Consider the following 13,378-nt stretch of genomic DNA (forward strand, 5'->3'; position numbering starts at 1 on the left):
CGCTATGCCCCTACTTATACATCCCAAAATGCCATTGGCCTTCTTGGCAACAAGGGCACACTGCTGACTCATATCCAGCTTCTCGTCCACTGTCACCCCTAGGTCCTTTTCCGCAGAACTGCTGCCTAGCCATTCGGTCCCTAGTCTGTAGCGGTGCATTGGATTCTTCCATCCTAAGTGTAGGACCCTGCACTTATCCTTATTGAACCTCATCAGATTTCTTTTGGCCCAAACCTCCAATTTGTCTAGGTCCTTCTGTATCCTATCCCTCCCCTCCAGCGTATCTACCACTCCTCCCAGTTTAGTATCATCCGCAAATTTGCTGAGAGTGCAATCCACACCATCCTCCAGATCATTTATGAAGATATTGAACAAAACCGGCCCCAGGACCGACCCCTGGGGCACTCCACTTGACACCGGCTGCCAACTAGACATGGAGCCATTGATCACTACCCGTTGAGCCCGACAATCTAGCCAGCTTTCTACCCACCTTATAGTGCATTCATCCAGCCCATACTTCCAAATGGCAGAAGCTCTGTCGGCGGGAGAAGCACAGCATGTTTGGAATGAGCTATGTGCCAAAAATAATGAAAGCAAAAGATTCTAAGTTCTTTGGGCCTGGGGCTGTCGCTTACCATATGTTTGTATAGTGCCTGGCACCACAAAGCCCATCCTGGTAGGCCTTTGGGCACTACCACAGTCTAAATATATATTAATAATAAATAACTAAAGCTGGATTAAAAGAACAGGAGTACAGGTACTTGTGGCACCTTCAAGATTAACAAATTTATTTGAGCATAAGCTTTCATGGGCTGGATTGTTAACTAACTAATTTGACTTCTTTTTCCTCCAACACATCCACCTTTGTGTGCCTGTGAGCATTTTCAAATACTTTTATATGCATTTAGAGTTCTGGCTATTTAACATAAAGTCATAATTATAGGAGTTGTTTAAATCTAGCAGTAATAAATGCTGCAGGTTATAGATAAGAATGGCATCCTGCCAATGCTATGTTTGTTAATGGGGTATCTGTCAGAAACGGCTCAGACTTTGTTCCATAGATTATTTTGTCTTCCCATTTTCCTTTCTGAAATATGCCTCCGAAGTAATTTGTTATGGAATCCCAAATTTACGAAGGCTGTTTCCAATTTTTACTTGTTATAATAATAATAATTTCCAACTGGTTTCATTCTGTCTGTAGAACGTTGAAAATAAACTGATCAACTTTTTATTCATAATTTTGACAAATTTCTCAGAAAGGGAGAGTGCCTCATGCAGTGTACCTACATTTAAGGGAAGGAGAGCGAGCCCCTTGGCACATGGCTAACTTTTTTGCTTATTGCCTTGTAAAAAAAAAAAAAAAAAAAAGACTTTCTTCTGTAGCAGACAAGTGTCTCATGACCGGCCTGTGAAAAACATTGACCAAGTCAGAAACGATGTAGTTCTTGGACAATATTTAAAAAAAAAAATCAAATTTGGTTCATTCATAAATCCCTTGAAGGGCTCCTATAACTTTTAGAATTAGTGAAAATTTCTAGCCAATTCTGCCCTTTGTCAGTAAAAGTTTAGCATAACTGATAGCAATCTGGATATCAAGGCACTACTGCCCTGAGCTGCGTGTTGCAAAAGATGATCTACAGCGATCCACGCAATTCAATTGAGCCTCATGACCAAGGCTGAGGCATTTTATAAGAGCACGTGGCAGATCAGATATCATAGTTGCTTGCCTATATTTGAGGGACACTGTATCTGAATTAAGGCAAAAAGACAACAAAGTCTAAGGAAATTAGGTACACCATTACAATCCCATATTAAAATGTCCTGACTACGTCACTTAATTTGGTGTTCATTAAGATGAAAAGGGGCCTTGTGTGGGTAAATTGATAGAAATTAGTGACTAAATCAGGTTTCTGTTAAGAGCCAGATTCTCTGCTGGTAAATTGGCTTAGGTCCACTAAGTTCAATGGAGCTACGCCAATTTACAACAGCTTAGTATCTGGTCATAAGAATTTAAATCTGTGAAAGTACAATAACAGCCATGTCATAGCCTAAGGTAAAGATAATGGTCCTGATCCGAAGATGGGCCAAGTTGCCCCCGTAACAAATTAAACTTTGGATGTATGCCCTTCTAATATATAACCTGCAGCATTCACAACTCACAATGAACTCACCGTGTTCAGGCCCAGATGCTATCAGGTCTTGTGCTGAATACATTGAGCTGGCCTATTGATGCTAACAAGCCAGTTCCGGGCAGTATGTACCCCGTGCCGTAATAAATAGTTGGTTTGGATCCTAATTCTGCACAATTATTTGGTTTTTATTGTTTCATTTTTAAACACTTAGATGTTTTAAACTAAGTTTTTTTAAAAAAATTGAAAGCTTGAAAAGACTCATAAAAAGAAACAGAAATATGCTTCTCATTTAAAATTGAGTTTCCAGTAAGCTGCTTTTTTTTTCTATTTTAATTTCTCCCACATTTTTTTGCATTGAATCCATTTCTGGTTTTGATCATGTAGGAAATGGAGCATGAAGAGGCCCAAAAACACACAGTGTAAAAAGCCTCTCAAACAAGCGTGGAACATGGATGTCATTGGTCCACAGCCCAAATGTTCACCCCTGCTGCACAGTGCTGAAGGGATGGGAGTGTGGGAATGCTGTAGAAATTGGTTGGGAGTAGGCACCTGCATGGTGGAGGTGGTTACGCAGCAGGAGATGCCATGTTTCCCACTGCCACCATCACCACTTGAGACCTGAGTTCTGTGGGTCTGATCTAAAGCCCACTGAAGTCAAGAGGAGTCTATCTTTCTTTTGTTTTCAGTTACCTTGCCCTGTGCTTGGCGCACAGCATGTTCCCCTCTTGTGGCAACATAAGTGAGTAGCAGCAGCGTGACCCAATGGTTAGGTGCAGGAGTGGAAGTCAGGAGAATGTTCAGTGAAGCATGGAGCCCAGTAGATGAAATGTGCTGCACGTATGCTCGGTGGTGGTGGAATTTGTGCCTCGTAAGTTGCTATGCATCAGTAGCTCCCTTCCGTCGGCCAGGTCTCCTCTAGGAATGCTTGGCTGGTATAGGTATACTGACGTACTATAGCAACAATGCACTCCTGGTGGGGACGCAGCTTATCCCAGCAAAACCAGTGCAGCCTTACCCCCAAGTGAAATAAGCTATACCATCAGAAGCGCAGCTATACCAGCATAAGTGCATCTACGCTAGGGGCTTTTGCTGGCACAGCTGTGTTGGTCAGAGGTCCCACACAGCTCCTCACTCCCGTGAGTTGACATAGCTATGCCAGCGGAAGGCTATAGTATAGACCTGGCCTCCTCCTACAGACCCCAGAAATGAGAGCAGAGAACTCCACAATGGCAGCTGCACGGTTCACAGACTTTTAGCTGTATTGCACCGCCACTTGCTGCTGCCAGCTCCGGGCCTTCTCCAAGGCTCACACGCTAGAGATAAAGATTCAGTTTTATCCTAGTGTGGGAGCATTCATGTACAGCTGCGTAACGCTCGCTCCAAAACCGGGTCGTAGATGCTGTGTTTTATCTACATGTGGAATGCTGTCAAACTTGATGTAAAGTAGAAATATCCCTGCTACGTACTGTATTGTATTCCATGATACTTTGCTTTCTTGTGGTTAATAAGTGTTTGGGGTTTTGCTTTTGTTTTTCAGGACCTGCAGTAAGTACCGTGGATTTTACTCTTGGGTCAACAAAGTTAAGGCAATTTTTTTTCCTTTCTGTATCATTTCACAAGAACAGCCTTTTTTGGTAGAGGTGTGTATGGAAGGAAAATTGGTACCAGATGCTGCTTCCCCCCCGCCTCCCCCCGCCCCCTTGATTGTAGACAGCTAGTTTAAAAAAAAAAAAAGCTTCAAAAATGCTTAACTCGCTGCCCTAAGGAGCCTGTGGCAATTTAAAACCCAGCAAATATTCTGTAAAACACATTGTTCTCTTTTTTTAAAGATTTCTTTGGTCAGTTTCCATGCTCAAAAAATGTGCACACTGTATTAATATTTTAATGTTTTGATGTTTTAAATTTGAAAACTGTCCATCTCACTTCTCCCACCTGTTGTGTCTCAGTTGGTTACTGCCTATCATTAGTGACGTTGATAGCCCCGCACCACTGTGATTCAGCCAAAAAAATGTATAGCTTTCTTCTCTCTTCGGGGCTGCTTGGCGACTCATAAACATCCCTTGCAGCATGGCCAGAACCTTTATGGTGAATGCATTGTTTGAAGGGATGGTAGTTGAATACGTGCTAATCCCTCCTCCTAAGAAAACTTTCAGACACATCCCTCTTTATCCCCTCCAATGAAATCCCCAAATCTGTTACTTTCCCAGTGCTCTTGGGGTGAGAAGTTAGCCTTACTGGCACCAGTTAAATGCTGTCATGGATGGGGTTTTCAATTGAACCTAAGGGAATTCACTTCCTGAAAGTGAATGAAAGGCATCTAAAACCTTTAACAGCTTTTGAAAGTCCTGCTCTTTATATTTCAAACCTGCCGTGCTTTTCTTGATAAGCAATGTAATGTCAGTCTCAGTTTCTTCAAATACCATTCCCTTCCTGCTAAGGGCCAATGAGACTGGGAGGGAGTTACTCCAGTAATCTCTGCAATTCATTGATAAACCATCTTTTGATCTAGTTAATCTCCAAGTCTATATATTTCATTTAAATCCTTGAACTGATGATGAAACACAAGTAAAATGTTAGGGTGGTAAAACTCAGCAGTGTTGGTTCGTGTGGGTTTGAACAACATTTTGTGTTTATACTTTCAGTTAATGTGTGTTTATGTCCCTTGAGGTTTCATTTTTCTTTCAGGTTCATTTTTGAATCTGCAAACTTGGAGAAATGTGTGCAAAACTGCTATGTTGGCTTGGTTTTCAGTGGGAACCATAGAAGAATGTGCAGTTAACAAGGATTTTGACCGATAACCTCCCTGAGGGGAGGGAAATGGGGCTTGTCTGAAACTCTACCCAGGGACACATTCTGTTATAAAAGTTGTGCACGATATTAGCAATCAGTCGGTGGCGGTATCTGTCTGCAGAAGCCTAGGTAAATGAATTTGTCCGAGCTCGCTGGTATTTAGGAGTTTAGTCTGTCAGTGAAATCATTTTTCTGTAAATATTTTCTAAATAAAAAGTTCAACAGTCTGTTTATCCACATAGTACAGTGAGTATATGGGTCTCCGTAATATTAGCAAGGGAACATTTATGGGGGGAAAAACAATTTAGAAGCAAGTGATTCCAGATTACTTGGCACTGAGGTGAGCTGGGTATTGGCTCCTGAGCTTCCTTGTTATGCACAAAATCCAGAGCATGTTTTTGCTTCTTCAGCAAAATCATTATACACACTGACCTTCTAGAGCTAAGCCATAAGGCTCTGTCTTCAAGACATTCTACTCTGGATTTACACCAGCACAATTCAACCACACAGAGCTTTGCATGGTATATTTTGGGCAGTTTCCCCCGACTAAGGTACCCTATGGATAGAATGATTATATTTCCCGAAGGGAAAATGGGACAGTGCTTGGGGCTAGCCCGAGTCCTCCCCCATTCCCCACATGGGGCTGGCATCGCCGCTTGCCTGAGCCCTGCCTGCCCCCACACATGAGGCTGGGGCTGGCGTCGCTGCTCACCCAAGCCCTGCCTGCCCTCCACACGGGACTGGGATCACTGCTCGCTCGAGCCCTGTCTGCCTCCTGTGCAAACCCTCCTCCCACCCTGCACAGGGCTGGCATCGCTGCTCATCTCCCTGCACGTTCCTCTGCACCCCACATTTTTGACAAAAGTGGGCATTTGTCCCATATGCTTTTGTCAGCTGATCAAGTTGGCAAGAGCAAAGGGGACAAATGCCCACTTTTGCCAAAAAAGTTGGGACGGCCAAGACAGGGCTTAAAAAAGGGACTGTCCTGGCCAAAACGGGATATATGGTCACCCTACCTATTAATTAAATTTGTGTTCTGCAGTGTATTAAATTATTTGAATTTGATTGGAATTCAGAAAAGTCTATTATTATTATTATTATTATTATTATTATTATTTATTATTTTATTTGTAGGTAAACATTAAAAAGATGATCTGCTTCCAACTCCCTATATATTTTAAAAGACGCATTTCTTTGCATTTGTTGCTTACCACCCCTTAAATTACTAAAAGTGAATATTTTAACAATTTAGGCTCCACTCCTGCAGTTGCCTTCACAAGGTGTATGCAGTCTGCCTTCATCCTGTTAATTGTAGGATTGAGGCCTGAAATGTCACTGTATGTGCTGTCCGTTCACTTCTATTAATCTGATTTAGCTTGAACAACATATTTAGAAACTGTTTCCTTTTGGTCTCCAGTTACTTTGATTTTGCTGGTTATCACGCGCTGTTGAATTGCAGACACTGCATAGGGGAGACTGTGGTGAAGCAGAGAGGCCCCACGTCAGCAGAGAAGGGGCTAATGAGATCCTTTGGATCCAGCTAGCCCTGGCCTGCCATACCTAAAGGGGGAATAAAAGGAAAGAACCTGGACCAGTCCAGGGCTGACTGGCCGGGAAGAAGGCTTGAGCTCTGTCTCTTTGCACAAATGGACTTTTGCTGGTGGAGAGGTTAGCTGGAGCAGCCCCTGCGGAGAAGCAGTTCTCTCCCAGGAGAGAGCAACGCTCTACTAAGAGGCTGCTTAGGAACCAAGCCCAAAGGAAAGGGCAGGGAACACCCCAGGGGAAGATTGGGGGTGGTCCAGTACTGAGTTGATTTTCCTATTTTACATCAAAATGTTTCAAGGCTGAGCCCCTCCAGTAGCCCCCGAAGGGGTTAAGACTGACAGAACAATTAGCTGGTGGGCCGGAACCCACTTCCGTGGACACTGGAGACAGAGACTTCCTCCTCTTGGGGAGATCCACAGCCATGACAGGCAGCTGGGAAGGTCGACTAGGGGGCACTCCTGCAGCTATACCACTACGAACATTTTACTCACAAACAAGACTCTTTTCCCCCTGCACTCTTTTAGAAATTTTTTTTAACGTTTTGTAAAACTTTTCTTAATAAGCCCTAAATCTGTGGCTTAAACTACAACTCTTGACAAAGACTCTTTAAACTCTTTAAAAAAAAAAAAAAAAAAAGTCCTAAAACCCACAGAAACACAATGTTATTTTATGTCAGCAGCATTGCAGTTAAGTCTATTACTTTCTTATGTTTCTTGATTTTTGGCCATAAGGAACTGATTACATTCTATACATATAGCGTCACATTATGCTAAAATGCATTCTCAATTATGTTGGCCACTAGTAGTGGTTGTTCTGGTGTTTTATTTTTGGCTGTCATAAATTAGTTGCATGTATGAAGTATTAGAATCTGTGGTACAGTATTTAGGTCTGTTAGATGATGGATCATTCTGTCTGTAGAAGAAGGAGTGTGCTAGTCAAATACTCTATAAAGACTCAGTTACAGAGGATATTAAAGTCACATGCTGAGAAGGAAGTTTCTACAATCTGAAGGATAGATTTACCCTATACTATAATTTAACATTTACTGTAACAGATATTAACAAACACTTTATGTATTAAGGTACAGACCATGGAAACTTACCAATAAATGAGGGTTATGATTTACACAGTGTTTCCTACTTATATATTTTATGCTTCAGTTGTCCGGTACCATAAACCTTCATAAAAATTACACTGTATATTTTATCTGAAGTCTGTAATTTGTTAAATGAGTTGTTGTAATTAATGTCTTGTTCCTGGAAGAACCTACATCTCTGTAGAGTGTGTGTTAAATACTGCAGTGTCTCTTTACTAGACGTGGATGCTACTGTATTTAGTTTGGAGGAAACTTGAGGAGAAAATATAGAAAGTTGACACAATAAGAAATGTATGAATGCACCTACCATTGTATAATAACACCATGCCAATAAAGTCCATGTATATACAGTATCACATGACATTGCTGTACTAGATACAACCCTGAAATTTAACAGCTCTGTACTTGGAATCTGTATGACTTGTACACTCGTTTGTATATCCAGATGGGCAGCTAACTACATGTTTAACCATATATCTAGCTGCAAACATCCCTTTGGAAAACAAGGAGACTAGAAAATGAGAAATGTCCTTGGCCAGCTGTGTTTTGTGTCCCTTTTCTGATGTTGCATATCTGGATCATTAAATAAGATCTTTTCTGTGTAGAGCCCAACTTCTATTTTAACTTCACCCTAAACAGGTGCAAAACCTTGAGCGGGGTTGGGAAATCGCCTCCTCCCATGGAAAAACCAATGGAAGGGGGATATGGAGAGGGGAAATCCTCACAGAAGTGGTTCACCCAAATCCCTCCATCAAGAGAGGGCAGGGCTTGGGGTTTGTCCTCACACACTGCTGAACTGCCCCAGGTCACAGGCTGGGCTCCTAATCCTGTAGATTCCCCTGAGGTCTTCACAGACAGGGAGACACAAAGCCATAGACAGAAACGGAGACGGTCGCAGGGTTCCTCCTGCTTCTCCCCATTGCTTTTCTCAAGAAAGGGTCCTCAACCCAGAGGGGGCACTATGCCAAAGTGCATCTATATCTTGCCATCAGTTTGCTTAAGCAGAGTAACGTTCCTCATTACTTCTGTGGGGAACTCTGCCTGCTGGCCTGCAGTGGCGCCTGGCAATATGTCCCTGACTCCACTGTAGGATTGCATGAGAGGAGGGGATGGGTGCGTGGGAGCAAAGCCCTTGCTAAGTAGCGAATGTATACAAAAAGTCAAAAACAGTTGAAAGGTGAAGAGATTTGTATTTGATTCACACTTGTACCAGTTTCCCCTCCAGTAGGAAAAGTTCCTCTCGTGATAGCCTGCACTTTAAACGTTGCTGAGTTCTTGCGCCTCCCACTGGCTGCCAAGGATGCAGAAGGGACTAAGCCCTCCGGGTGGGTCAGGCTCTGAGTTTTACATATTGCAGTGTGTTGTCAGGCTGCTGAGAGTAGAACTGTGACTGACTTTTTCTTGTTGTCTCGCTTATTCACTCCGCACAGGGGCAGTCAGGACGAGATGGCTACCCGGTAACTCTGCCATGCCATTTATATTTTACTCTCTTCTAAGCTACGCCTCGCATTTCGCTCTTTTTCCATCAGCCATCGCTCTCTTTGCCTGTCTAAGATTTTTTTCTTCCTTTTCTCTCCCTTTAGTGGATACGGTATTTAAAGGATTTAATCCTACAGCTCTCGAGCAGATTGTGCATTTTATACTAATGATTATTGGCTAAATCCTGACTCCCTTCATATTTGTAGGGAGGCCTTACTCGAGCAAACCACTGAGAGCTTGCCGGAGTATAAACTGAGTGAGGACCTTGGGATTTGTCTCCATGTTAATGCTCAGCAGTAGAGGGGCCTCGTTTGGGTGTTGACTTGCTGAAGGAAATGCACAGATAGCTGAAAATGAGCCTTGATGTATCCATATCTAAAAATATCCCAATTGTTCTTTTCTAAAGTGTGTTACAGAATGGGGCACCCTACCACCTCCAACTGTGATCTCACAGCTAAGCAATGCTAACCTCAGTCCCTGGGTGTCAGAGCCGTCCCTTGGGTACAGCAAATCGGGGCGACCGCTCCGGGGCCCGCGCTTTGTGGGGCCCCACGGGCCAGTGCAATTGGCTGGTGCAGTCAGTCCCGGAAGTGACAGTTTGGTCCCGGAAGTGATGGATTTGTAACGTCCACCCCAGGCCCCCTGCCCCACTAGGGACAGCCCTGCTGGGGGTTAGACAACTCGGGGAAGACGCAGGAGTGGTATGAAGCAGTATAGGTAATTCAGTATGTGGTGCTATTCCCTTTTGCACTGGTTCTAAAGGATGCTGCTCAGCCAGAGGGTGTCTTCTTTCTGAGGAGAGACTAAACCAAGGTCCTGGCTATTTTTTTTGTTATGACTTTGTGACACTTACTGCAAGAGTAGGAGTATTAACCTGATTCTGGCCAAATCCCAAATTGTGGATTTACATGTGCCCCACTACCCCATTGTGTAGCTACTGTGTATTTTTAAACACCTGCCATACTCCACCCCAGAATGGAGCAAGTGCCTGCACTTCAGTCGTGAGCAAAGTGATTGCTCCATATGCTGTGTGTGCAATCAGTCAGTGAAATCACAATGTACGTCCATTAGTGTTACAGTGCACTGCAGTTTTGCAGCTGTTTTTGTGAATAATGTACAGTTCACACTGTGTTGCTTGAATCTCTGTCAGGGCTTCTTGATGTTCCTGCTGTTCCCCTTCTAAGGGACAGGAGATGATTTAGGCTTCTCCTTGCTATGACAGACATCTTTTTAAAAGAAGCTGTTGGGAAAATGCACTTTCTTGTTTTCCTCCTCCTTGTGCTCTAGCTTAATTCCATTTTGGACTCATGCAAACAGCAAAAAGAAAAGGAGTACTTGTGGCACCTTAGAGACTAACCAATTTATTTGAGCATAAGCTTTCATGAGCTACAGCCCACTTCATCAGATGCATACGATGATGTGAGCTGTAGCTCGCGAAAGCTTATGCTCTAATACATTTGTTAGGCTCTAAGGTGCCACAAGTACTTGTTTTGTTTTTGCGGATACAGACTAACACGGCTGCTACTCTGAAACCATGCAAACAGCAGAAACTTGCAGTGTGTGATGGATGGATGGATGGATAGCTGAAGTGAAAATGACTAAGGGAAAAAAGAAAAACTTTTCACTTTTCATTTCCCTGGAACTTGTTTTTGAGCCGCCCTGGGAAAAGATTTCCTCAGGGTTGCTGGCCTCCCAGTTTGGGCAATGTAATAGTAAATTAATTTCTAGGACAAGCCTTTTGTTTCATTACATCAATAGCAGGAAAATATGTAGTTGCCCTTCTAGTTGGTTTTAATAACTTAAACTCAGTATAAAAACCCATTCTGAAAGGAACAGTAGGAGACCTGCAAGATTCTTTGTAATAATTTATAGTCAATCGGACTGCTTATTTCCAGAGGAAATTACAACTACCATTCATGTAACCTACACCCACTCAGAGTGGTACCCTGTCCCCCTCTAGTGGTGACTGGTTGCATATAGTGGTTGATGAGCCTGCTACAACCTTGGTTAATAGACATAAGTCTATTAGCTCAGGCAAGTAGAGGCACATGCTTTAAGATTCCCAGGTTCAGTGCTCCCTGCTGGTGGTCAATGCAAGGGTGTGGTCTTTGGAGGGTATCTCTGTTTAAATGGTCAGTGTTTTCTAATGTAGTATCTGACAGAGTGTAGCAATTCCTGGGGGTTTTGGTCTTTTAATGGTGACCACTGTGTATCCCTTTTAAAACCTGTTCTGCCTCTGCAGGTCCTGCTCTGACCATATCAACCCCTGCTCCCTCCCCCACATAGTACCATGCACTTTTCCTGAGGTGCTTGACTGCCCCACACACCACTGTATAGAGTAGCTTCCTTGGGCTGTGTGAACTCAGGGTTAAAGACTTGAGAGGATGTTTGGAGGCAGGATTACCATCCTGATTGCCAGTGGCTCCAAGGTCATGGTAACACTTTGCAGTTGGCAGCAGCTTGGGAGTTAACCTCTTATAGCTGCGGAAAAGGTTTCTAGGAACACTCCGGCGACAGTGTGGTGAGGTCTCTCAAGCTCCTTGCACTTTCTGCCCAGAGTAGCACTGCTGGCAAGGCCTCAGGTACCTACACATCATCCCTCTCCCCTCAAAAGGACCCAGTCGTCGTGACCAGGGGGAAATGCCAACCCCAGAATGAACATTCATAGCAACACGGACAACTTTTTGCTAACTGCGAAGTGCCAGGGAACAACCAGTAGAAATCCTTCTGAAGAACAGCAAACACGACTGAACAGCAGTTTATAGAAATGCTTAAGTGGCTTATCAGAGGTTAAGAATTTAATTTATTAAAGATTAAGCATGAAGGTTTTGCTCTAATTGGACTATTCAATAGCAATTTTAGAATGACTTTCTTCTTCAACAGGATGCTAACTAACCATTTATAAATTAGTGCTGCCCTTGGGAAATATTGTTGTGTTGGGTTTGGGTTTTTTTTTGTTTTTATCCCAATGATATTTTTGGCACTGCCAAATGCAGTTTTAGTCGCAGGCTCCTGAAAACCGGAAATGATGGAAGGAAATAAATAATTCAGTTTACAGGGCTAGGATACAACTTTACAATCTGCCCTGAGGGAGCACACTAGTCACAATCCCCTTCCTGGTGCCCCCATCACCACAGCTCGGCTGGTCAGAGTATTGGAGGGAAACAGAGTCAAAGCTCCACCTATTCCTCACCCCTGCCTTTCTGTCCGCAAGAGGGCAGGAACCTGTGGCTGCTGTTTCCCTCCTACCCCACTGGGCCCTACACTCAAGGTAACTCATGCAGTTTCGCTTTAAGATCCTGGTCAAAATAGTTGCAAAACAGAGTGAGCCAAACCTGCCAGTGAGGCTTGCCAAAACTCATCCGAACCCCAGGCCGCTGCTTCCACAGAGCTTTAAGCACAATAAGTAGCTTTATCTAAGAAGGAGGCAAACGTATCTCTCTTTTCTGAAGAGTCCAATGCCCTTTGGAGAGGAAAGGGGTTAGATTAAATAAAAGCAGGCACTTGTGTCTCAGATTCGGTAGCAGCACATGCTGGCCTCCATCACATCCAATTGCTTGATCAAACTGGTCTAATGATTTAGTCACTCCTGAACAGGTAGATGTTTGGGAGGTGGTCTGTGCTACACATGCTGCTGTGGTTAACTCTGTTACTCATTTGTGGTTTATAAAAAAGAGATTAGCTAGCTAGCGGGCTTGCTTTCTGTCCTCCAGTTGTCTCATACTGCGTATGGGAACCTGAGTTCATGTGCAGTCTCTTTAGTGATCATCACTGTGTCAGGATGCCCTTTTGTGAATTTATGATATACAGATGGGAAACACCGCCCCGCCTGAAATGTCCTGCAATGAACAGAGCTGCAAGTTAAGTGCAGCTCTGTTCATTGCAGGACATTTCAGGCGGGGCGGGGGGGAATGTTATTTACACTACCTGATGTTTTGACAGTAAAAGAAGAAACAAAAACTTCCCTGATATTTTCAATAACAGGCATCGTTGTGGTAGAAAGAAATTTTGGCTTTGTGTCTGTCGTGTGAGTTTAAAGGAGGATAAAAAGTCCTCCATCTGTTGTGATGCATGGATGGGATGTCTGCTGTCTATTCCACACATGGCTTTTTGACAATTGATGCAGCTTACATTTTTGGGTCATATTCTACCCTCAGTTACAATTGTATGAGTCAATAGGATTGCATGGCTGTAACGTAGGGCAGAACTTGATGTAGTCTTCTGAGCAGATAGAGGGATGCTCTTTCTACCTTCTTCTAAATTTCCAAGAACAGTGTATTTTAACAAAAGTTGAAAGCAATTCCTTTTAATCTATATATCCCTTATCCAATGAAAT

At 43.3% G+C, this 13,378-nt stretch overlaps 1 protein-coding gene across 2 annotated transcripts in view; it reads left to right on the forward strand.

The window, feature by feature from the left end:
* Positions 1-13,378, forward strand: part of COL23A1 (collagen type XXIII alpha 1 chain) — a 351,738-nt gene that overhangs the window by 261,232 nt on the left and 77,128 nt on the right. For both annotated transcript variants that reach the window (XM_043552667.1, XM_043552666.1), the window contains exons 4-5: positions 3,670-3,677; positions 8,994-9,020. In XM_043552667.1, coding sequence (XP_043408602.1) covers positions 3,670-3,677; positions 8,994-9,020 — 35 coding nt within the window. The remainder of the gene's footprint in view (positions 1-3,669; positions 3,678-8,993; positions 9,021-13,378) is intronic.

Source organism: Chelonia mydas, chromosome 8 (genome assembly GCF_015237465.2).
Source record: "Chelonia mydas isolate rCheMyd1 chromosome 8, rCheMyd1.pri.v2, whole genome shotgun sequence".
Classification (NCBI taxonomy): domain Eukaryota; kingdom Metazoa; phylum Chordata; order Testudines; family Cheloniidae; genus Chelonia; species Chelonia mydas.